The sequence below is a fragment of the Camelus ferus genome, chromosome 7 (genome assembly GCF_009834535.1).
Source record: "Camelus ferus isolate YT-003-E chromosome 7, BCGSAC_Cfer_1.0, whole genome shotgun sequence".
In the NCBI taxonomy this organism is placed as follows: domain Eukaryota; kingdom Metazoa; phylum Chordata; class Mammalia; order Artiodactyla; family Camelidae; genus Camelus; species Camelus ferus.
The window spans coordinates 18,904,017-18,928,398 of NC_045702.1; the positions used below are offsets into that span (position 1 = coordinate 18,904,017).

General features: G+C 47.7%; 1 protein-coding gene across 1 annotated transcript in view; it reads left to right on the forward strand.

Moving 5' to 3' along the window:
- The first annotated feature begins 1,411 nt into the window (after positions 1-1,411).
- Positions 1,412-24,382, forward strand: part of CLCN1 (chloride voltage-gated channel 1) — a 28,469-nt gene continuing 5,498 nt past the window's right edge. Inside the window, 19 exon segments of the mRNA XM_006185376.2 lie at positions 1,412-1,680; positions 4,335-4,455; positions 4,852-4,983; positions 5,444-5,572; positions 5,829-5,962; positions 7,083-7,160; positions 8,198-8,276; positions 13,227-13,352; positions 13,665-13,749; positions 13,969-14,070; positions 14,371-14,455; positions 14,725-14,874; positions 19,611-19,625; positions 19,627-19,681; positions 19,874-19,984; positions 21,563-21,762; positions 21,764-21,777; positions 22,022-22,155; positions 24,123-24,367. Coding sequence (XP_006185438.2) covers positions 1,501-1,680; positions 4,335-4,455; positions 4,852-4,983; positions 5,444-5,572; positions 5,829-5,962; positions 7,083-7,160; positions 8,198-8,276; positions 13,227-13,352; positions 13,665-13,749; positions 13,969-14,070; positions 14,371-14,455; positions 14,725-14,874; positions 19,611-19,625; positions 19,627-19,681; positions 19,874-19,984; positions 21,563-21,762; positions 21,764-21,777; positions 22,022-22,155; positions 24,123-24,367 — 2,175 coding nt within the window. The 5' untranslated portion in view covers positions 1,412-1,500.

Below are 24,382 nucleotides of genomic sequence, written 5' to 3' on the forward strand. Positions count from 1 at the left end.
CCCAGAGAACATAATTTCACTTTGGGGTTCCGTTTTCTTTACTGAGAAAGTATTTCTTCCATCTCACACCAACCCCTTAGATCTCTTTCCTTATCTTTTGCCTACAGAGAAGGGAGAGATCACGGACCTTCAGTCCCTCAAACCATCACACATTTGTAATCTTGGCTATTGGATTATAGGCCTTCAGGCTTGTAGGATTTATGTCAGAAAAGGTGCTTTTAATGGTATTCGTCTTCTCACCTGCTTTGGACTGTCTTGTTTAGAACAAAATTTAATTGTACCAGGCGTTTGGTGTCCCTACCCTGTGGTCCCTGAACTTGAACTGTCCTGGGACAGAGCACACTTGGGGGTGGGTCCTAAACCACACATTGGCTCCTGTTTATAACTTTTCTTCTATCATGAAGAGTTCAGAGAGGAAGGACTGTCATAGGAAAATTGGTTTTAAAAATGCGATGCCAGATAGAGTAGTTTGGCCTTGGCCAAAAATTATTTATTGGCCTGAAAAGGGAAGAATCTCAGAGTACTTCCCTGTCATCTTTTATGACTGTCAGGCTCATCACGACAAGTGCCCACTCCCTTCCCCCCTTGGCCTCCCTGTGTCCCTGGCCCACTTCCCCTTCTCCCGTTGACTCACCTGCCTTGATAGACCTTGGGGGGTTCTCCACAGTCTAGATGGACACTCGGTCCCTCCCTGTACATCCAGGCCGCTGACGTGGCTGACAGATCAGTCTGGGAAGCAGAATAAAGGCCAGAACCCAAGACTATTACCCTTGCTTCCCAGCAGAGCCCCACACCCAGTGAGTGATAAAGGTGGGGTCAAGGAGATGGCCTCAAAGCATCACTGGCAGCCTCTGGCAGACAGAAAAGGCAGAGCTGGAGGAGAAAACTGCAGATTGGTTGGGTTGGGAGAGCTGGTCTGACGGATGAGGACTGACCCTCAGGAAGATGTGGAGCTGGGAGCAACCCTGCAGGGAGGGATGACTGAGGGGCACCGGCTGCTCTCCCAGGGTAAGACGCTCCCCAGGCTTTCCAGACCCTGCAGTCACTGCATCCGGCTCCCCAGCCCTCACCTCCTCACGTACTGAAGAAAAGAGGTGAGATGCTTAGAGGGGAGCACGCAGGTTTGAGAGCAGGCAAACCAGTTTTCCATCCTGGTCGGGATGATATTTATAGAGGGACCAATGGCTTGGGGCTGGAAGCCTTCTAGTGAGTAAGGAGGGGGACAGAGCTGCTGGCCCTGCTCAGGGAATTCCCTGCCGGGCCATGCCCTGTAGGTTCTCGTCCCAACCCCTCCCCCGCACGGCTCTCACACCTGCTTCGACCCCAAGCAGATCAGATGTGGCAGTGGGGGGGGTCATGTGACGGAGAGAAGGCTATAAATAGCTGGGGGTGGGCATGCTGCCCCAGACGCCTTGGGGACAGGCAGGAGGACAGGCTTAAGGAGCTGTTCTGGAGGGAGGGCAGGGGGCAGGCAGGCTCGGGCCGGCCGGGGCAGGGAGCATGGAGCCACCTGAGTCCCATCGGCATGGGGGCGAACAGAGCTGGTGGGGTACTGCTCCCCAGTACCAGTACATGCCCTTTGAACACTGCACCAGCTACGGACTGCCCTCCGAGAATGGGGTCCTGCAGCATAGGCTCCGGAGGGATGCGGGCCCCCGTCCCAACGTCCGCCCCACGCAGGTAAAGCCCTAGGGAGGGGGGCGGTGGATTTGAGGGTGCAGTGGTGCCAGCGATGGAGGGAAATGAGGAATTAGCTAAAAAGAGGGAGCAGTGTGATCTTCTTTTGTTTAGAACAGAACATGGTAATGTGTTCAAAATATGAACACTCTTCAAAGGTCTGGGTTTAGTGAAGTGTGCACTTGTAGCTGCACTGGGCTTTAATACACGCGTTACTAACAGAGCCCCCGAATCCTGCGGGGAAAGAGCAGAGCCACACACGCCCGACAAGCCCGTGCTTACATAACCCACGCGAGGTGCTTGGCAGGGGAGCCCGCACCTCCGCGTGTGTGAGCTGTCGCTTCCACCCACCCTCGCCTGCAGACGCCCCCAGATTCCTCCCTCCCCCACCCTTGGCAGAACACACCCAAATAAACACTCTGTAGAAGGCAGAAGAAAAGAGTCAGGATGAGTGGAGAGAACAGGACTGAATTGCATGTCATCAAAGATAGTCCAGTGTCAAATGAGCAGAAGAAATGTAACCAAATGTCCAGGTGGGAAGATTAATCAGTAAGAACGTCTGAAGTGTAGGCACCTGGAGAGGTACTGCGATTGCATGATTCCAGCGGGAGGGGCTTGTGAACCCATTAGAGGTGACCAGGGATAAACATCCCAGGAGCGGGGATTGGTGGGTAATGGGCATCTAGGAAAGGACCATGGGATGGGCACCACTGAGGGACAGGTTGGGAGACGGTCACAGAGAAGTACACAGGTTATGATTAGCGAGCAATGTGCGTTCAGAGAGCGACAGGATGGAACCTGTCAGGAGGACCAGGAAGTCAGGATTTAAAAGTGTTTGAGCCAACAAGGGTGCAGACTGGTTCCTTTAGTTTAGGGGGAGGGTCTAGATACAGCCGGGAAACTGATGGCTGGCCTGGACTGGTGGTCTCAGCATCGGGGGCCATGAGGGTCCAGGTCTCACTCCTGATCATCCTGAGGTTGGTGGCTGAGGACAGCCTTGGAGAATCAGGTGGGGGCGGGGACACAGAAGTCGGGAAGACTTGAATGGTGAGTCAGAGCTGGCTCCCTGGAGAAGAGGGGCCTTGGAACCCTGTGGGATTGGACAGAGACACCTCTCCTTGTGGCCCTGAACTCACTGTCACCCATGTGTGCAGTCACACATGGGTGGGACGACAATGTGGGTACAAGTGCCATGATGGTGCCGTCTGGTGACAGCAAGAAAACCAGGGACCTAACTAGAGGAAGCTTCCTACTAGAAAAGAATGCTACAGTAATTTGGGAAGTCGGGTTGGGCAGGTGTCCACAGGGCCCTGGACATAAGTTTTTCTCTATTGAAATTTTATTATGGAAATGTCAAACATACACACAAATAGAGGGAGCCATGTAATGAGTCCCCAGGTACCCTGGCCCAATGATCAGTTACCAATATTTTGTCAGCATCGTTTCATCCATCCTCCACACACTGGCGTTTTTGTTAACAAATCCAGACACCACACCCCTTTCAGGCTTGACTTGTCCCTCCCCTCCTAGCTCTGCCAGCTGGTGAGCCCTGGTCCAGCTGGCACAGATTCGGCTGTTTCAGTGTTTCCCATCCCATGTTTGGTAGAGAGCACCCGCTTCTCATCTCCGCCAGCCTGGGACCCAAGGGGGCTGAGGCGACAGTAGAGGGATGTGAGCTGACCCCTGTGGGTAGTGTGTCCTCTTAGGTCCCAGGTAGGGCAGGAGGGAAAACCGGCTTCCCTTGGTCACTAACCTCACCCTAGAAGACGGAAGAGCCGTGAGCAGGGTGTTCGTGCCTAACCAGGACTCAGCCACAAACTCTACCGCTTGTATTGTGAAATCAGATCCCTTCTACCCAGGCTCTCCCAGAACCAGCAATGTGGCCTGGCCTGACCCTGGCCTGAGGACAGAGTTAGTGCAGTGGGGGTGGGGCAGGCTAAAAGCCTTTGGAGACCTTACACAGACACACATGCGTATGCACGCGCATGCGCGCACCCCTCCCCCAAACACACATGGTCTACTCTGGGATGCGAGTGGAGGCTCCCAGATCTGAGGGGCACTGCTCTGCCCTCTTCACATTTTGGTGAACACCTCATTACCCTTCTCCAGGAAGAAGTGGACTGACTTGCCTTTTCAGGGCTGGGTCCTGTGTGTGCATAGGAGGGGAGGTGGGTGAGTTTCTCTGAGCCTGAGCGTAACTGAGGGGCCTCAAGTAAGGCTAGACACACCAAGGCCAGGTGCAACCAAGAGTCGCCTCTAGTCCATCCTCACCCTGCCCACTTCAGTGTGGGGCGTCTGGGGAAATGAGAGAGAGAGGGGCTGAGACACAGGAAGCAGTGACACATAACATCTAAGACCCCAACGCCAGTGTTAGCATCGTTCTGGTAGCATCGGTCCCCTCGATGAAGACTGCTATCAACCAAGATGAGTACAGATGGGCGAGGTTGTGGCCGGAGAGACAAGGGTGAGGAGGGGAGTGTGGGGATGGAAAATGGGGAGTGGAGGGCAGGAAGGACCACAAAGTGACCCTGGATGAGGCCCTCAACTCCCAGGGTTTTTAGTGGCTGCTTGGTCGTTTTTCCTGCGGATCTATGTGCTTCCTTCTATTTCTTTTGACTCTTCAACGAGACAGACCTTTCCCATCTCCCTCTGTCCAGATCTACGGCCTTCACAAAGAGCAGTTCTCAGACAAGGAGGAGGACATGGGGATGCCCAAGAAGACGGGCCCCAGTGCTTCCATGGACAGCAAGGATGAGGATCACTATTCTAAATGTCAAGGTGATGGGGACTGAGGAATAAAGGAATCTGGAATGGAAGGAGGTACAGGGCTTAGGACACTAACTTGGAAGTCCCAGTGCATACTTCCTGCCTCCACTGCCCCCACGTGCACACCAAGCCCTCCTCCAAGTGTTAAGGACAGGACATGGCTCCCACCTCCTTCTCCCTCTGCCTTCCTACTGTCCCTCCCATGCAGCCCCAAGAAACCAGAGTTTAGAAAAGAATCAAGTAGCCAATGGGGAGTTGGACTTTGGTGGCCTCCAAAGGGCAGGGAGGTGAGGAGAAACTCGGGGAATGAGACATACAGACAAGACTGAGGGCCCCACACCTCCCCCGTCCTCAGTCACACCGCGAGAAGTGACTGGTTACCTGCCCCTCTCTACTTTCCCTTCCTAGATTGTATCCACCGCCTGGGACACATGGTAAGAAAAAAATTAGGGGAAGACTGGATCTTTCTAGTGCTTCTGGGGCTCCTTATGGCCCTGGTTAGCTGGTGCATGGATTATGTCAGTGCTAAAATCCTTCAGGGTAAGTTGAACCTGGTCCTTTGCCCTCCCCATACTGCGACTGTTCTAGAGTTTCACCTGGGGAAGCTTGGGAGGGAGATGGTACACAGAGGAGATGAGGTGTGACTCTGACCCAGGACAAGACCAGACAGAGACCCAGATCCATTTTTCCTGCCCCTTCCACCTGCTACCAGCCAAGCTGTGGGGGCCCCTCTAATAAGGTGACCAACTTGTCCCAATTTTCCTAAGACTTTCCACTTTGGGCAACTGGAAAACATCTGGAGTCCCAGGAACCCCTCAGTACAAGGTAAACCAGGGTGGCTGGGCACCCCGCAGCCTCTAACGATGCACCCAGAGTGTGCATCTCTGAGGTTAAACAGGAGAGCCAGGCGGGAGCACGTTCCTAGCACGCTGTCCTATGCTGCGGGCGGGGGGGGGTGGCAGTGACATGAGTCACTGAGCCCAGACGCCTGTCTCTGCAGCCTACAAGTGGACCTACTACCACGTGCAGCCCAGCCTGCCTCTGCAGTTCCTGGTCTGGGTCACCTTCCCTCTCATCCTCATCCTCTTCAGCGCCCTCTTCTGCCACCTCATCTCTCCCCAGGCTGTTGGTGAGAACTTCTGGGATCCTACCCCATCAAGCAATCAACATGATCCAGCAGAATCCTATTGGCCTGGAGAACTCCCACTCCCCCTTCTTTCCTCCCCCAGCCTCCTCCCAGCCCCCAGCCCTTTCACTGCTTTGCCACTGCCCCTCCTCCCTGCCACAGCCCCCTTGACCCACCCCCGTGTCCACTGTCTGGCTGTCCATCTCTCTTTAACCTCCAGCTTGAACCTGCATATAACGATTTTTTAAAACCCTTTTAGGCTCTGGAATCCCTGAAATGAAGACAATACTTCGAGGGGTTGTTCTGAAGGAATATCTCACGCTCAAGGCCTTCGTGGCCAAGGTTGTGGCCCTGACTGCGGGGCTGGGCAGCGGCATTCCTGTGGGGAAGGAGGTAAGATAGCAGTGACTGAGGTGTGCGCTCAGGCAGAGGGCAGCCCTGAGTCTGGAGGGAGCGCTGGGGGTAGACGTGGACCATGGCACAGGGATGAGCCAGGGCCAAGTGACATTCCAGAGGGGAGGTACATGGGAAGGTCCTTGTCCTGGGGGCAGAATGACAAAAACGTCAGAGCTGGGAGGGCCTTTGAGCAGAATCTCGCACCCTGGGCACTGTTGGCATTTGGGGCTGAGGTATTCTTGGTTCCGGGAGGTCTTCCTGTGCATTGTAGGACGATTAGCAGCCTCTCTGGCCTCTACCCCCTCCATGCGAGTAGCAGCCCACCCTGTGACAACCAGGATCTCTCCAGACATTGCCAAGTGTCCCCTGGGGGCAGAATCTTCCCCCAGTTGACAACCACTGCCTTAGAGATAATCCAGACAAATTCTGCGGAAACTGAGACCAAAAAGAGGCTGTGCTTTTTTTAGGGTCATGCTTGTGGGAGTTCTTGCCCCATTGCAGCCAGAGTCATCTTTTCAAAATGGAATCAGGAAAGTCTGACCTCTGGTCAGGAACTGTGAATGGCTCTCCATTCCTCTTAAAAGGAAGTCCATGCTTCTTCCCAGGGCCTAGGGGGCCTGCAGTGATGGGGCTCCTCTCTGCCAGCCTTCTGTCCTCCCAGGCTGCCCCTCCTTCCTTGTGCTTGGGTGACAAGGCACTTCTGTTCTGCCACCACGCAAGCTTGCCCCCGTATGGGGGCTCCTGCATCTGCGGTTCCTCCAGCCTGGAACATTCTTCCTCCTGACACCCAAGTAGCTCACGCTCTCATTTCCATCAAGGCCCTACTCACTTGTGCCCTCCCCACCCCACCCCACCCTCTGTCTTGTCTCTCTCTGTCTTCTTCCCCTCTCTCAGCTTCTTCGTAGCCCTTGGCATTTTCTGAAATGATGATCTGCTGGGGTGTCCCCTCCCTTCCTCTCTGGGATGAAGCTCTGGGAAGGCAGAACCTCTTTCCTACTCACATCTGTATTTCCAGCCCCTAGTAGGTGCCTGGAGCGCCCGATGTCAGTCCATGAATGCCACCAAGCCCCCTCCTGGCCCCTTGCCCCTGACCCCCTTTCTGCCTCCTCTCTGCCAGGGCCCTTTTGTCCACATTGCCAGCATCTGTGCTGCTGTCCTCAGCAAGTTCATGTCGGTGTTCTGCGGGGTGTACGAGGTAAGGCTGAGAAGGTAAAATGAGGCGGGGCTGCGCGCTCGGGGTGTGAGGACCGGCTGCCTTGGCTCCGGGCTGGCGGCGGCGACGCTGAGCCGGGCATTGCGCTAACCCCCGCTCCCTCGCCCTCCACACACGCGCCCCACACGCGCCCCACCCGCCTACTCCAGCCACACGAGGCCGCTGTTCAGCCTGTGCCGGTCCCTGGACGCCCCTCCCTTCTCCATCCTTGCCCCTGCCTCGGGGTCTGCACGTGGCCCGCTCCTCTGCCGCCCCGGCTTCCATTCCCCTCCTCGTTTCCCTCCCGTGCCGCCCCTGTCCCTTTGTCGTTCCCGGTCCCCCACCCGCCTGGTCCGCGCGCTTCTCTGTTGCAGACAGTGCCTGGGCGGCTTGATCTCCTGGTGCCGGCCTGCGCGGTGGGCGTGGGGTGCTGCTTTGCAGCGCCCATCGGAGGCAAGTCCCACTTCCTCCCTACCCCGGTGGCCTGAGCGCGCCTTGGAAGGGGGGTGGGGTGGCTGCCACAAGCTTCGGGGCGGAGAGGGGTGCTCGCTAAGGGACTGGTGGGTGGGCCTTCAGGGAGTGAGCTGGATCACAGCCCCTGGTCACCAGCCACCCAGGCTTTTATTACCAGAGGGCTGGCTGTGTGTTCCTTTGAGGCTGGTGGCTGTTTCTTGCCAACTTTATTGGTGCTGTTTGCAGTCCTTTCCTGTCTCCCTGGCTATTGACACTTTTTGCCCTGATTGCCCACATCTCTAGCCCCTCTCTGGTGACCATTTATTGGCTTACCTTCCTTGCATATATTTGCCTAACATTTATTTCATTTTCTATTTTTGGCCTTGCGCTATGAGGTCACTTCCTGTTTGCCATAGGAACTGAGTTTCTCTTGGCCTGGGATGGTTGAGGGGAGATGGGGCCACTGGGATTCCCTGTGACTTAAGCCTCTCTTTCTGCCTTATTCCCCACCCTTGCCTGTTCTCCTTTCCTCTCTGCCCCCACCCCACCCCTCCCATCTGCCTCTGTGTCTGTCTCTCCCCTAGTAGCAGCCATACTATTACACTGACATGCTGACGGTGGGCTGTGCGGTAGGAGTCGGCTGTTGTTTTGGGACACCACTTGGAGGCAAGTGATTTACCCCCACCTACAGCAGTCCTCTTGGCTGTCTGCTCCCCACACAGTTTTTGTCAGCATCCCCAAGGACGAGTATTATCCGTTAAGACCAGACTATAACGAGAAGAGCTTTTAGTGAGCAGTTACTATGTGCAGCCAATGTTCTAAGGACTTCACATCCATTTCTGCCCAAAGCTGTACAAGATCAATATGAGAGAAGAGAGTGACTTGAGCAAGGTCATCCTGTTAGTAAGTGGTGGAGCCAGGAAGGAAAAGTCTGGCAGCCTCTCTGGTTCCTCTATCTCTACTAAAATCTTTCTGTATTGTTGGATATTTTTGCCTTTCACTCCTTACATCTTCTAATAGGGGACTCCTATGTATGTTCCTCTTTTTTTTTTCTCTTTAGTCATTCATTTTTGTGGTTGTTGTTTTTAACTGAAGTATAATAAACATCTCTATGTGCTTCCTTCTCCAAGGGAAACTTACCTTTGGTTGTATGTTGTTAAGGAACAGGAGTTTAGGTGGATCTTATTTAGATTAATGGTTAGCTTTAAATGAGGGCTACAGATGGGAGTTAAAGGGTCATTATTCCTTGACAGCAACTTGAAACTACATTGAGCTCTTTCTACAAGTGTTAGACGAAGGGTGACCTTTCGGATTATTTTCCTTGCCCTGGATGACTAACCAGTGGGCCTGGTCAGAGAAAGCTGTATCTGTTTATTTACTCAGAGATATCAGTTGTAACCAGATTAAGAGAACAGGGATGATATAGATCATTCATTTGATTCATGGGTGACAAAAAGGACACGCCATGTTGACATTTGGAGAGGCAAAATTGCAGGAAAGGCATGTGCTTCTAAACGCACCAGCTGTTAGAGGACACTTTTGATTACATTATGAAAATGTAATCAGTCTTTCTGTAGAAGAGTCTTCATGAAGCTCAGATGACTTGGCTCAGGAATGATACATGGATAAACATTTAAAGTGAATGAAAATGTCTCTGCTGACTTGTACTGACCCCACACCAGTGCCCGCAGCGGAGGGAGAGCAGGTCAGCGAACGTGTCGGCTAGCGTCCTGTTTGCACTTCCGTCGTCAGCTCTTGTCATTAAAGTCTTTAGTCCCCAGCAGTGAAGGGTAGCGTGTTTGAATTTCTGCACACGTTAAATGTTCACACGTACGTTTATACCCACTTTCGCCTTTATTTGGTCTTTTGCCTTACAAATCCAGAAAGTCTGAAGAACATTTTTAGACAGGCAGAATTTTGTTGTTTTTCTTTTTAATCAGATTCTTTTTAAAGTGATAAGCATATGAATTTTTTGCATAAAACTGGAATTTCTGGGATGAACGAGGAAGGTTTGTCATGATCCTGTGAAGGAAATAGGAAAGGCAAATAGGAAAGTTGCAGACAAAACATGGCTCTTGACATAAGAAAATTATCAAGCATTGAAAATTTAAAATGCCATTTTCAGGATATCTGTATTAAGTGGCAAATATTAAATGGACTTGCAGGTAACATTACTTGATTGGTTTTATTTTATGAACATAGACTAATTCTGAAAGCAAAAATTAGTATTAAAATAATTTATTCGCTATGTAGTCAACTCTTAATTCCTTATACCAGTGAAAGGAATCTATGTCAACATTTGGCTAAAATGACAGACATCTTTTTGCTTCTATATGTGCCCTCTGCCGTGAGCCCTCTGGACACTGTGCTGAGTCCTGTGCTCTCAGGCACCCATGGCTGAAAGAGTAGACAGGCAGGCAAACAGACCCTCACAACCTACTCAGAGAAGCGTCCCAATGGCAGTGTGGGCAAAGTGCAAGGAAGACCGTGAGAGCAGCGTCTTCTGGACAGAAGAAACAGCATTACAAAGATGTAAGGGACTGTCATTACCACAGATGAGTATTGCTAGAAGATTCAGAGGAAGGACTGACAGGACATGAGTCTGAACAGGTATCTGGGGGCTGAATTCTGCAGATCCTCATAGGAAATGCACAAGAATGTAGATTTCATTCTTTAGGCTAGAATTTACCCAAATGTGTTTTACAAAACACAGTTCTTCATGGTGTTAATAGATTTAACATGTAAACAGTGTTCCAAGGCCAGATACGTTGGAAAATACTGTGTTAAACAGACAGTGTTTTTAACTGGAGAAGTTATCAGAACGTTTGATGTGCTGACCTGCACTGTGAATATCCCAAATATGGCTCGCATACAGCATGTCCCACAGAATCTTTTGCAAGGATCTTCTTACGGGATTCATTATCTCATGGGCTTGACTTAGGGAAATGCTGTGATGGGTGAAGGGGAGCCATGGAAGAATTTCAAACAAGGAAATGATGTGGCCAGCTTTGGCAGATATGTGCGAGATAGAACTGGCCTGTGGATTAACAGGATTTATCCAAGATTAACAAGAGTCTTCTTGTTATGGTTATAGTCCTGTTGCTGGATGGTGGGAGACGGAACGGGGCAGAGGCAGAAGAGACAGAGAACAGCATGATATATGTGGGTGACAGAAAATAAAGTTGATGGCACTTGGTGGCTGATTTATGTGAGGATATGAAAGATAAGAAAGGAGGGGCAATTTATACTAACTTCCAATTTTATAACAAGGAAAATGGGGTGGATAGCAGTGCTGCGAGCAAGATAGGGGAATACAGGAAGTGAAACAGGCCTGGGGGAGTTGATAAATTTCGCTTTGAATATGTTGAGTTTGAAGTTCCTGTGGTGGATCCAAGTGATGTCAAATAGGCTGCTGGGTCAGTGAGTCTGCAGTTCAGGAGATGAGCGGAATACGGGACGTTGTTAACCAGTAGGTTAGCACGGAGGTGGTAGTTGAAGCCATGGGCGTGGATGCAATTGAGCTAGCGGGCCTATGAGCAGCAGGAGTCAGAGAGCAAGGACAAGGCTCTGGGCAGAGACAAAGGCGCCAGAGGAGTAGACAGAGGAACCTGGGGGGTGGGAGGAGAGAGCAAAATGACGGAACCAAAGAGTTCTGAGAGTTTCCAAATGCTGTTTGTGTTTTTAGTGCTTTGTTTCCTCTGAGCAGCACATTTTCTGTTTGGCTCAGGCAGGTACTAAAATTAGCTCTCATTCCAAAGTACACAGTGACAGACTGTTGGGGAGAGTGTCCCAGAACCACACCGTGGGAAAAGAAAATCTAGCCTCGGATTTCAAAAATGGGTAGTAAAATATTCATGCGTTTCATAGTTTAACCAAAGCCAACCTGGGTTTTATTCCTGCTAAAGGGAAAGAGAGGCTTGCTCCACCGGACTCCCCGCTGTGTCAAATCCTCCTTTTAGGCCCAGGAGGCAGCGGCCTTACCTGATGAGACTGGAGGCACAGGGCCGAGGGCCGATTGGCGAAGCTCTGTGTCCCATCTATTCTCTCCGGCTGGCTTTCTTCCTTCCCCTCCCCTCCCCTCCTCTCTGTTCATACGTAGAACAAGCGTTGAGCCCTGTACCAGGCTCTGTGTTAGGTGTTGGGTTCCAAGGAACTTTCAGTCCTGGGGGAACTCAGCGATGTAAATAAATAACTGTATCCGAAAGCGGCAAGCGCTCTGGTAGTGACACTGGGCTAACCATCAGGAATCCTCTGCCCAAAGGCAGCAGCTGTCCACGAGGGAGTAACCGTGAGGCCACCCTCCCCGAGGCATAAATGACTTCCTATAACCAGTGACTGTCACCTATGGAAGAGAGGGTGGGTTCCTGAGGGACTCAAGGGATGTGACTTTGTAATATAGAACAGGGAGGAGAGAGAGATGTGAGATGCCACCAGCAGAGGGAAGGAGGTGGCGGTGTAGGGCCAGCCAGCCCGAGCCCCAGGGAGAACAAGGGGAGAGGGACCTTACCAAGTTCACGGGCTCTCTTGGGGCTGGGCTGCTTCTCCGTTCATCTAACTATGGGCTGCATTTCCTTGGTTTTCCTTCATCATTTTTGATAAAGATGAGGCTTAACCAGGTGATAGGTGATTCTGTCTTCATTTTTGACTTGGCATCTAATCACAGTCCCCTCCCTTATTCTTTTTTTTTAACTTTTTTTTTTACATTTTTTATTGATTTATAATCATTTTATCCCCTCCCTTATTCTTAATATATTTAAGGATTATTTTCTTCGCAACTCTTGAGTCTGTCTTTTATGTCCTTATTAGCGTCCTTGCTCTGTCTCCACCAACTCGTGCTCTTTATATGTCTGCTTCCTCATTTTATGCTCCAGGATCTACTGTCAGAAACAGTACAACTTAGCTTTCCTTCTGCCTCGCCCACCTTTCTTAAACATAACTGTTTTTAACTTCTTTTGCCTGTTGGTTTTCCCCTTGGCTTTGTTTCTTTTCGGCTGGGTTTTTAATATTTTTTTTTTAAGTAAGACAAATCCTCTTTCTTTTCTTGCAATATTCAATATTGTCAGCTCTTACAAAACCCTTTCCTATTCATTTTTCTTGTTTTTCCTTAAGAAGTTGCGATGGGGTGCGAGGTGCCCAGGGGGAGGGAGGAGAGATTGAAGTGGGTGTTAAGGAGAGTCCCTGTGAGTCCTGAGCTCTGCTTGGCCCTCTGGTGAGCTCCAGCTCTGGAAGCTTTCTCTCTCGTAACTTTTCTGCAGGAAGTTTTCAGCAACATTTAAATCCCCGTGGTTATCAGACAACTGTGAATCCCACCCTACCCTGCTTTCTAAGGGATGGAGAGGGCATCACCACCTGACCCTCACGTGCTGTGTGTTAAAACCCCTCATTTCCCATCATCTCTGTACCTTGCTGAACCGCATCCCTGACCTGCAAAAACCTGCTAGCATGAGCAGGTATATGGTTAAGAGTGTGGGACACTCCAAGAGATCATCGCTTCCTGCGACTGCTTCTCATGATTCAAGTTTCAGCAAAAGCTCCTCAGCTCCCGGGGTGGGAGGCTGGGAGAGAGCCTTATACTTCTGTCTGCACCTGACCTTCCCTACTTCCTTGTCCCTGTAGGCGTGCTGTTTAGCATCGAGGTCACCTCTACCTACTTCGCTGTGAGGAACTACTGGCGGGGGTTCTTTGCAGCCACATTCAGTGCCTTTGTTTTCCGAGTGCTTGCCGTGTGGAACAAGGATGCTGGTAACAGGGGAGCCCTAGGGTGGGGACAGTGTGAAACGTGGAGGCTGGTAACTGGGCTTGGAGGGGAGCTCTAAGGGCCGTTGCAGAAAAGGAATGGATGGCATTATTTGGGAAGTGGGAACAAAGCCTAAGGGCATAGGAAGAGGATAGGGGAGCAGCGTTTATGCTGGTAGCATTAGAAAAAGGAATCTAAACAGAAGAGGAGACATTGGCCTTGGAGGAAGCTTTAATCCTGAAACCTGATGACCTTGGTTCCCCTTTGGCGGGTTTCGTGATGCTCCCACCATGATCCTTGGCCTTTCCCTCCTATAGTCACCATCACCGCTCTCTTCAGAACCAATTTCCGAATGGATTTCCCCTTCGACCTGCAGGAACTCCCAGCCTTTGCGGTCATCGGGTCAGTGGGTTTGTCTGCCCTGGGACTGGTGAGCCAGGGGTGGGGTGTGGCTTTGGATTGGAAGGGATCCAAGATGGGAAGTGGGGGCAGGCTTGCACAAAGTGTAAACTGTTGAGGGGAGGTGGGTAGAAGGGGAGGGTGGGTGCCTGATATCTGTTTCCCTGCGGTGGCTAAGTCCGAGGGACGAGGGCTTCGTTTGTGTGTAACTTCCATCCTCAGGATTTGCTGTGGGTTCCTGGGAGCTGTGTTTGTGTATCTGCATCGCCAAGTCATGCTCGGCGTCCGAAAAAACAAGGCACTGAGCCAGTTTCTTGCTAAGCAGTGAGTCACCACCCTTCTTCTGCCCTACCCATTTACTTTCTGGTTTCTCCAAGAGTTCCTCCCTTTTAATCTTTGTGGAAGACGTTAAATGCCTCTAGGTGGCTTGTGATAAAATATGGAAGCCCTGACAGTCTACTCGGGAAGAGTGGCGTGGTTTCCCCTTTAAAGGCTGCTTGTTGGTGGAGAGAAGGTCCGTGTGCAATGACCTGAGACTACAGTGGACAACAGGAAACTTGGGCCTAGACCAGAGTCCAGTGTGATGCTAAACCAGGATGAGGCTTCATTCTGTTTCTTTTTCAGCCGCCTGCTGTATCCTGGAATTGTTACCTTTGTCATCGCCTCCTTCACCTTTCCACCAGGAATGGGTCAATTCATGGCCGGAGAGGTCAGCTCCAAGGGAGCCAGGGGCAGGGGGTCAGGTCACTGAACACATGACTGGGACTAAGCTGGGGCTGGGCCACACAGACAAGAGGAAACAGCACAGATGTCCCTCAGGCTTCTGAACTTGGGTACTTGTGCCTGAGGATAGAGTCTCTCCCTGAGAAAAAAGCAAAAGGATCCTATGAAAAATGAGTTGGGGAATCGGTTCTCTTACAAAAATGGAAGTACTGAACACCCCTGAGAACTGCCCCCTTTTGCTTCCTCCTCTCACAGTTGATGCCTCGTGAAGCCATCAGTTCCCTGTTTGACAACAATACGTGGGTAAAACACGTAGGGGACCCGGAAAGCCTGGGCCGGTCTGCTGTGTGGATCCACCCCAAAGTCAATGTTGTCGTCATCATCCTCCTCTTCTTTATCATGAAGGTACCTACACTCCTGACTCCCGAGCTTCTGTTTCCAATCTAGGAACCAGGGTTTGCACAGGGGAGGGGAGGGGAGGCTAAAACTTCATTTGGTCTTTGTCCAACCTGAAAAGAAATAGCTTGGAAACCGGAGCATAAGTAAGTTGCTCATCTGTAGAAGTGAACCATTTCTGGGTTCATTGTTCCATTCATGTCAACTTAGGGATGGTGCCATAATTATTATAACCCTTCTAAAGGTTCCACTTGCTAAACTGTTGATACGTCACGGCAGCCAAGTAAATAAGGGCAAGATAGAGTTTAGCAATACACATAACTGTAAAAACCTCAAATAAATTAACCAAACCCCTCCGCCTATTAGATAATTAGGAGCTTCATTCCCCATGTGTCTGATTATCAATTTTTTAGATGATTTACATATCCATTTTTCCCCCAGTCTAGTGGGTAATCTCTTTTCTAGAATTACAAAAGGGATAAAATATTTAAATCAATTTTATGAGTGACTATAAATAATTTTTATAAATGTTATTATTCTCTATCTAGGTAGTGAGGCTGGGAAGATTTTGCTATTCTTAAACCAGTTTCTTCTAACTTCAACTAGGAAACAAAAGCTTATCTCACGTGCATGCGTTCTATCCCTTACCTGCCTGTCAGGTGTTTGCAAACTTCTCCATTACTGCCTTTTGCAAATATATTTTTATTTCCATCCTTGGTTGTGACATCTGTTTCAGATGCTGATTGCTTCCCCTGTTCCCCTTTTCGGATGATTACCTTATTATTAAAGTATGTCTTGCCTGAATAATCCAGCATTTTCCTCTGCGTATTAGGGCTCTCATTTGAAAGTCTGTCCACATTGAACTTTCATGTTTTTTAATACCTTGCCATTAACTTATTCTTGACACTTATTGTGAGTCTGTGTTTCCCCAGGATATAAGTCACTAAGTTATACTCATATTCTAAGAGCTGTAGTGGGTCATTTATTCATTTATTCAATAAATATTATTATGTACCTAGTATGTGCCAAATATATAATACTTGATTGTTGAGCTTTGGCAAATTTTATGCTTATGGTTGATTATTTAAAATTTTCCTTCTTTGTGTTTTGCTGTTCATTTAGTGTGCTTGTCAATGATCTTATGATTAGAGCTACCAGGTGCTTGACACACCAGGTTCCAACTCTGTCACGTACATTCTCAGGATTTGCTGTGGGTCTCTGGAAGCTATATTTATGTTTGCTCTTTCCCATCCCATTCCAGGTGGGTTAATTGAGTCTACAGCTCAAAAATTTGGAACATCTACTTTATTAATTAGATCATTTTGATTTCTCCCTTCAAAAGATTTGATATTTCTGTCATAAAGAAGTTCTCAGTGTCTTGTTAGGAATTTGATTTTTGGAATTTCATGATAGTAATCTTCTCTAATTTATAAACCCCAACGTCCTGCAATTCATTGGTTTTTATTTTTTAATTTAAAAAATTTTTTATTGAAGTATAGTTGGTTCACAACATTATGTTAATTTCTGGTGTGCAACATGGTGATTTAGTTACACATACGTACATATTCCTTTTCATATTCTTTTTCATTATAGGCATTTTTTAAAATTCTATAATTGAGTTTTGAGTACACAGACCCATCTGGTAACCACATCCAAGTTTTTTGATGGCACCTCAGAATTTATTGTTCAATGATAATAATTGTGTTTCTGATACTTGTCTAGACTGAGCTATATGGGGGGAGAGTATAGCTCAGTGGTAGAGCACATGCTTAGCATGCATGAGGTCTTGGGTTCAAGTCCCACTACCTCCATCAAAAATAACTAAGCAAATAAATATGATTATCTCCCCCAAAATTAAAAACAAATGGAATCATAGACTAAGCTATATGGTAACTTTGGGATGATATATACTTTTGAAATGTTAGGCATTTGAAAATTTTTGGAGAAACAGAATTCGGTATATATTTTCAACATTTCCTTCACACCTCACCTCACTTCCCCAGATTCCCGAGTATATATCTGGATTCCACTTCACGGATTCAAGTTTATTCTGAGAAACCAAGGATTATAGAGAAGGACTCAGCTATATGGCACTATTATTAATTTCTCACTGAATTATATCCTTGATCATGTTTACGTCATAAGTGAATCAAGAAAAGAAACTCACATCTTTGGGGCTGTATTTCAAGCCCAACTGTTTGCAGTAGGCCTATAATATTCTATAATATTTTAAATATAAAACCATTCATTGCTCTAAATCCATGATATTACCTAGTTATCACTGCTTCCAGCATTTTCACTGTCCTATCATTAGACATATAAGCGTACCCTTATTATTTCCAAAGCGTGGGCAAGCCAAGCTAAAATTTTGAAAGTGACCAGAACTGTTTTTCCAGTCTGATATGAAATTTAGCCTGCGTGGTCTTCTGGCACTATCCGTGCTCACAGATCAGGGTCTCAGTCCAGCTCTTTGGTAGCATTGATGAAGGGAGCTTCCATCTTCTTCAATCTTAAGACATGGAAAGTGCCATCTTGTTGTAAGTCTGGCGCTTTTACAAGAAGCATGAATATAATTACAGCTTCTCAGTTTCCCTTTTACTAAGTCTACCGTTTCTACCTAGTATCACGAGTTCTCCACCCAGCCTGAGGCTCTGTAGAATTCTTCTTGCCTGATCTTCCTGTGGTTCCTTCTTGTGAAGGGTCTAAACAGAGGAAAATCTGTGAGAACGGGTCTCTAGTTTCCCAGTTCTCTAGAACTGGGTGTTTAAAATCTTGGGGGCTATTTGTGTTCCAGATCACCTACTTATACTGCTTCTGGATCTTCCCTTTCATGTGCTAGTAGCTTAAAACGTTTGCAAATCTCAAGTGGCGTTTTCTGTGCTTTAGGAGCTGGTGACTTCAATGTCCTCTGATCCTGATTCTGCTCTTACACATATCTTGGAGGATAATCTAAAGTTCATCCTCTAAAGCAGATCGATCAGCCACATATTATCTGTATTACTGGAGCTCTCAGATTAAACTGAGCCTACAAAATCCCCTGTGGCTTTCATGTACTTATTCCAAAGAGACAGGAGAGAAGAGTTCAAGGGGTCTCAAAATGTTATATGTCAGGAATCTCTTAAGAAGCTTAAACTACAAGTGCCTGGAACTCCATGTCCGGTCTGATGGGGCAGCCCCCCGTGCTGTCTGGTCATCCAAGTTTAAACAAGTTCTCCCGCAAGCATGACTGTTGGAGATTTTAAGCAAACATTAGCTCTGAGAAGCTTTTTTGCCTTGCATGAATACTGTTTGACCAATCTCTCTCCCTTTCATTCTTTCTTTCTCTCTTTCTTTCTCTCTCCTTCCCTCCCTCCCTCTCCTTCCTCACTTCCTTCCTTCCTTTCTTCCTTCTTTCCTTCCTTCTACATACTACCTGAGCATTTACTGAGCATTGTGCCGATGCTCAGACAAGGCAGAGACAAGCTACACACTCGAGGAATTCTCCATCCTTATCCTCTTCATTTGTACGTGTGACTTTGCAGTTCTTAACTGTTTTCAACAGTCATAGTCTGACATGATGACATATGTATCTTCCTCATCTCAGACTGTCTGGGATGAAGCTTCTCAGAGCCTTTATCGTTGCCTCTTGAGGTCAGCCCTGGCTCCAGGGAATCTTTGTAAGTTTCATAAAATTAAGACATTTATTTCTCATTTGTTTACATTAAAGTTGGTGCAGTTTTTAAATTGTAAACATTTTGATCCTGGCAATTTGTTTTGACCTTTAGCTGCCATCATCTTTCACCAAATCAGTTTGAGATCTTTTTCTAAGATTGGCTTACTTATTTTGGAAGTGATATGTAAACCTGTTGCTTAATTTATGTATCATGTTTCATATTTTAATTTCTTTGACAGTAATTTCGAAAGTTCAACCACTACTCCTTTTCCCACTATTTCTCAGTTCTTGTGTGTTCTTTGCCGTAGAATGTACATACTGCTTTTTCTGAAATCATCTCAATTTTTGTAGGACCACTACCTGGCAACATTGGCCTTGGAGAGCTTTTTTTTCTATTATACTGGCCGATTTTGTCAGCTTTCTCAGTGTACTCTTCCAGTAGGGTCAGGACAGATCTGTTTTCTGATCCTTTGTCTAAGGTGATTTGATGTTAAAGGAAATGGCTCGGGCAGGACAGTCTTCACTCCAGGTTCCCTCTTGAGGTTTGCCATATATATGGCCTCGTAAATGACCATCTTGAAGCTAAGTCAGTCACCTAGTAAGTCACGATGACTTTAAGGTGTCTGCCACTTAGAACTAGGGGGTCTTTTTTCAGAAACATAATCTGGCCAGGAAAAGATATCCTCCAGGTTCAAGAGTTTCAGGCTGGTCTGCTGAGAGGACCTTTTTGGGCTAAGAGGATACAGTGGGCTAGGGCCTGTTGGGTCAGTGACAAAGGAGTCCTCTAGGGCTCCAGTCCTTGTTTTGACTGCCTAAAGGGAAATATTATTACTGCAAGTAGGAACAATTGGGATTAACCATCTGGAGGAACGTTCTTACGGTGCTGTCTTTGGTGATCTCTTAGCCTGAGCGTCCCATGTTTTTCTGGAGGAAGGGAGGGAGACAGACAAGACGGCTACCAGAAGGATAAGCTATCCCAGGATTTCTATAACTCTTGAAGAAGGAAGGAGGAGGATAGTGGGAAGGGGGTTGAGTGTGTATGTGTGTTCTGGGCAGAGTTGAGAGGGTGTCTTGATGTCTCTTTTCACCCCAGTTCTGGATGTCCATCAGTGTCCACCACTATGCCCATACCCTGCGGAGGCTTCATGCCTGTGTTTGTGCTCGGTAAGTTCTGATGGGAAGTCTGGGATCTTACTGATGGCTGCAATCTAGTGCCCTGGGAAAGTAAGGAAAGACCGGGAATGCTGGGGGCTTGTATTCGGTTTTAGTGCCTGAGGAGGGATTGGCTCTGAAAAAAACAGAGGATAAGGACTTTGGATCTCTCAACACCTTCCTTCTTCCTTTGTCTCTCCCCAGGAGCTGCGTTTGGAAGGCTGGTGGGAGAGATCATGGCCATACTATTCCCTGATGGTATCTTATTTGACGGCATCATCTACAAGATCCTGCCTGGGGGCTACGCAGTAATTGGTGAGACACACTCCACCCTCCTGTAACCCCACGTACCCACACTCGAACTCTCCCATGACATCTTCATCCCAGGCTACACAATATGTTTTAATGTAATGCTATTTAATTCAACTTTTATTCAAATAATCAAGCCTTGGCTCTGACTCTCATTAGCTCTTATTTAACATCTTAGAGCCTTAGTTTCTTCACGTAGAAAAGGGATTATGGGGATTAACTAAGATGATAAGGATGAGGGCGCCTACTATTGCCTCTGGATGTTTGGTAAAGGCCTTTTTTTTTTTTTTTTTTCTCCCAAAGAATCATGGAAGCAACAGTGCAGGTGACTGGCTTGAACACTCCTAATCTGCAGGGACTTAAGAGCACATGACTCAGAGCTAGGAAACATGGGCCCTGGACCCACCCTTGCCTCTTGTCACCTGGGTGACCATGGGGCAAGTTAGCTGCCTTTCTGCACCTTAGTTTCTTTATTCTAAAATGACTTCTGAGATAGCTTACAGCCTTAATATTCTGAGAGTCTGAGATCTTTTCCATGAAATCTATAGTCCTAGCCAACCAAAACCATGTCTAAGAGGGACCAGTATATTCCCCAGAATCATTATGCCTGCTGCCTCCCTCCTGTCTTCACTGAAATCTCATAGAATCTAAAGCCGTGCCTCCCTTTAATATAGAAGAGCATATCAGCTTTATAGGCAGCCTTACTTGCCCACCATAGTTCTTTGCCAAAGCCTCTTTCCCCAGGAAGAGTCCCCTGCTCTTACTCCCCATCCTCATGCCTGTCAGGTATCCCCGCAAGCTTGCTGGTGGACATTTCCCAGTATGCGTATCTCCTGTGTCAGTTCATGTTCTGGAGTATATTGTGTGCACCATCCAGTAGACTCATACCCCCGATATTTTCCTTTTGTGACTTTTTCTTGTCCATTTTCATGTATGGCTTCCCCAGCATCTTTTCTCATAGACTATCCCCGCCCCAATATTTAAATAAGAAATACAGTTAATGCACTAGGGCCTGTTTGGGTTGGTGGGAAAACATAACCAAAAACAAGTAAGGCAGAGTCTATCTTCAAAGAGCTTATGGAATCATGTTTTAGATCTGCAAGGGCCTTAGAACTGATTTAATGACCCCTTTAGAGATGAGAGCGTGGGGTTCCAGAAGAATCAAGTTCTACTCGTACAGTTGAGAAACAGTAGAATCAGGGTTCCATTGCTCATAAATTGTTGGCATCAAAACCTGAGGTCCAAAGCAAAATGCTGTAAATGGGTTTTTAAATGCTCAGTTAAGAGTGATCCAAACTTTTAAAAGCAAGGAGTAGATAGCGCATCACTATCTTTATTTTACAGATGAAAAACTGGGCACTCATACATTTTTGTAAATTGCCAAAGGTCGTAGAGTGAGATCAAAATGATGATTTTCTAACAGTTCAGCATTCTGGCCCCCACTCTTGACAACTGGTTATCTCAGTGACTGTTGGCACTGACCAGGGTCATGTCTCCCGATTCTAGCTCCCTCCCGTTACATCCCCACTTAGCCTCCATGCCAAGAACAGCCCCCCTAACCCACAGTCCTGTGTCTCATTTTAGGAGCAGCAGCGCTGACTGGCGCAGTGTCCCACACAGTCTCCACAGCCGTGATTTGCTTCGAATTAACGGGTCAGATTGCTCACATCCTACCCATGATGGTGGCTGTTATCTTGGCCAACATGGTGGCTCAGAGCCTGCAGCCCTCCCTTTATGACAGCATCATCCAGGTCAAGAAGCTACCCTACTTGCCTGACCTTGGCTTGGAACCAGCTCAGGTCAGGGGCACCAGCTGGAATTAGTTCAGATTTGATGGGGTTGGGGTGGGAGGTTCCAAGACTGAGAGTGAGGTTAGGGTCAACATCTGGAAGCACTACTTTTAAAATTATTTTTATATTCCCATGTACTTAATAAATGTTATACGTGATCAAATGCATGGCAAACATCACAGGAGGAATGGAAGGGACAGCAAAGGGACAGGCATATGGTGGGGCTAACCCCCCGTGCTTTCTCCTTCCATAGCAAATTTACAATCTTTGTTGAGGACATCATGGTACGTGATGTGAAGTTTGTTTCAGCTTCCTGCACGTATGGGGAGTTGCAAACCCTGCTCCAGACCACCACGGTCAAGACTTTACCACTGGTCGATTCAAAAGGTCAGTGGGAAGGAAGGAAGCAGTTAATGACCTGAGCTAAGGCTCCACAGAAGTGGAGGAGGCACTATGGTATGGCCCTGTCTGTAGGGGCCACCCAGTCTGCTACAGGGAGCACCCAGCTTGTGCTCCTTAGGGAACATGTCATCTTCAAGGAAGGAAAAGCATGGCCACAACACAAGCACAAGAAGACAAAGATCCAATTAAAGAAATACAGTTGAGTCTCATTATTCCTTGTAGTTATGTTCTATAAAGTCACCATTAACACTGAATTAGGGATACTATACTGAACCATTGCTCCTAGGGGAAATACAGGGTTAGGTTCCTGCAAACTTCTGGTCACCACATTTTTTTCAAGTAATCAAAGCATACACTTGTCTTATGTGTGTGTTTCTCCTTTAAGACATCTTATTTACTATCTGTTGTTAATTCAGTAACATTGAATTCGCCACGACCAACAGCACGATGGCTCATGGCTGAACAAAATTTATCTGACACAAGTATTTTCTCCTTAAGTCACATCGCAGCCTTCTTGCTAGGGGGCAATTTTAAACAGCAAAATCACCAACACAAAACACAAAAATGCAAAAAGCTTGGCATTCAATGAGACCAGGAAAGGAACACTTGCTTATAATATGAAAGCTGGGGAAAAAAAAAAAAAGGCACAGCATTACTTTGTTCAGACTCAGCTGGAAATCTGTTTGGAGGGGGGTGGCTCAGATTTTTTTTCTACTCTGCATATGCTGTGAATGAGGGGGTGAGCGTCGCGAGGACTTATTTTGGGATACAAATATATCTTAGGCAGTAGGTGAATTTGTAAATAGGGAATCTGCAAATGAGGCTCAGCTGTCAGTCTTACAGCCTCTTACGTGGTCCTCTTTGCTGCTTAACTAAGTGATAGCTGTTCGTTACAATTTGAGGAACAGATGAAATTGTTCCATATGAAGGAGGGGACAGTTTTAAAGAGCAGTGGTTTCACCTCTTTCACGATCCTTTCTCCCCACCTTTGGCACTTGGTCCTGCTTTGTATTATTTCTTACTGTGGTCTGTATAACTGTGTGTTATCTCCCTCACTAGGCTGGTTGTTCTTGAGGGCAGACACTATAACTGCCTGTCTCCCTCAGACCGCCTCCTTATCAGTAGTTAGTAGATATCAGATAAACACTTGTGTAATGTTTGAATGAATGTAATAGAGACAATCATGTAGGACCATTTGGAGCCATTTAAATGGTTAGTTCTGATTTCAGATCATCAGTGTATCTGAATTGCCCGGGTTAGATTAGTTTTAATATTTTTCCAAATAATTTCCCAAACCCCAAACACCTTTTCAGTGGTCTCTAAAGCAGTGGCTTCTCATTGGAACAGAGGTGCAGCCCAGGAGGTGAGGGCTTTTATAACAATGACTAAGACCTAACAGTAAGGTTTGTCTCAGTAACACTGCCACAGTCTTGTGGCCTTAAAACTTAATGAAAATGGTAATTATAGTAGCAGAATGCTGATAAAGATATAAAAGACCTTCCCAGGAAATGTGGGCATTTTATTGACATCTAGTAGGAGCCAGAATCTTTAAGTGATGAAGTATCAGTTATCCTTGTAGACGTCTTTCTAAGTATATTCACATCTCTGTCTATGAATGGATTTTGATATTTCTTTTTTTGGAGACAGTGTTGATTTGCCTATTTTAATAACAATTTCGCCTATTTGCAAACAGTCTGTGTGAAGGCTGCATCAAAATAAATACAAATTAGCACCAATTAGTGTACTGTCAATTGGGTCTACAAGTTCTAAACGGGTGACATAAAAGGGATCGAGTGAGGTCAATCCTGAAAGACTTTTGAAATGAATTTTTAGGAAGAGAGAGTAGGATCTGAAGACGGGGGCGCTGGGCTTCTGTCCCTGAGTTCATCTTGCTGAGCAGGGTGAGAGGGGGAGCTGAGCTGGCCCTCAGGCTGATCTCAGATCTCCCCCAGAGTCAATGATCCTGCTGGGCTCTGTGGAGCGGTCAGAACTGCAGTCCCTCCTGCAGCGTCACCTGTGTCCTGAGCGGAGGCTGCGGGCAGCCCAGGACATGGCGAGGAAGTTGTCTGAGCTGCCTTTCGACGGGAAGGTGCGGCTGGCTGGGCAGGAGCGCCGTGGCATCGGGCCCCAGGGTCGACCTGAGTCCTTCGCCTTTGTGGATGAGGATGAAGATGAGGACCTCTATGGGAAGCCGGAGGTGACCAGGCTGGGA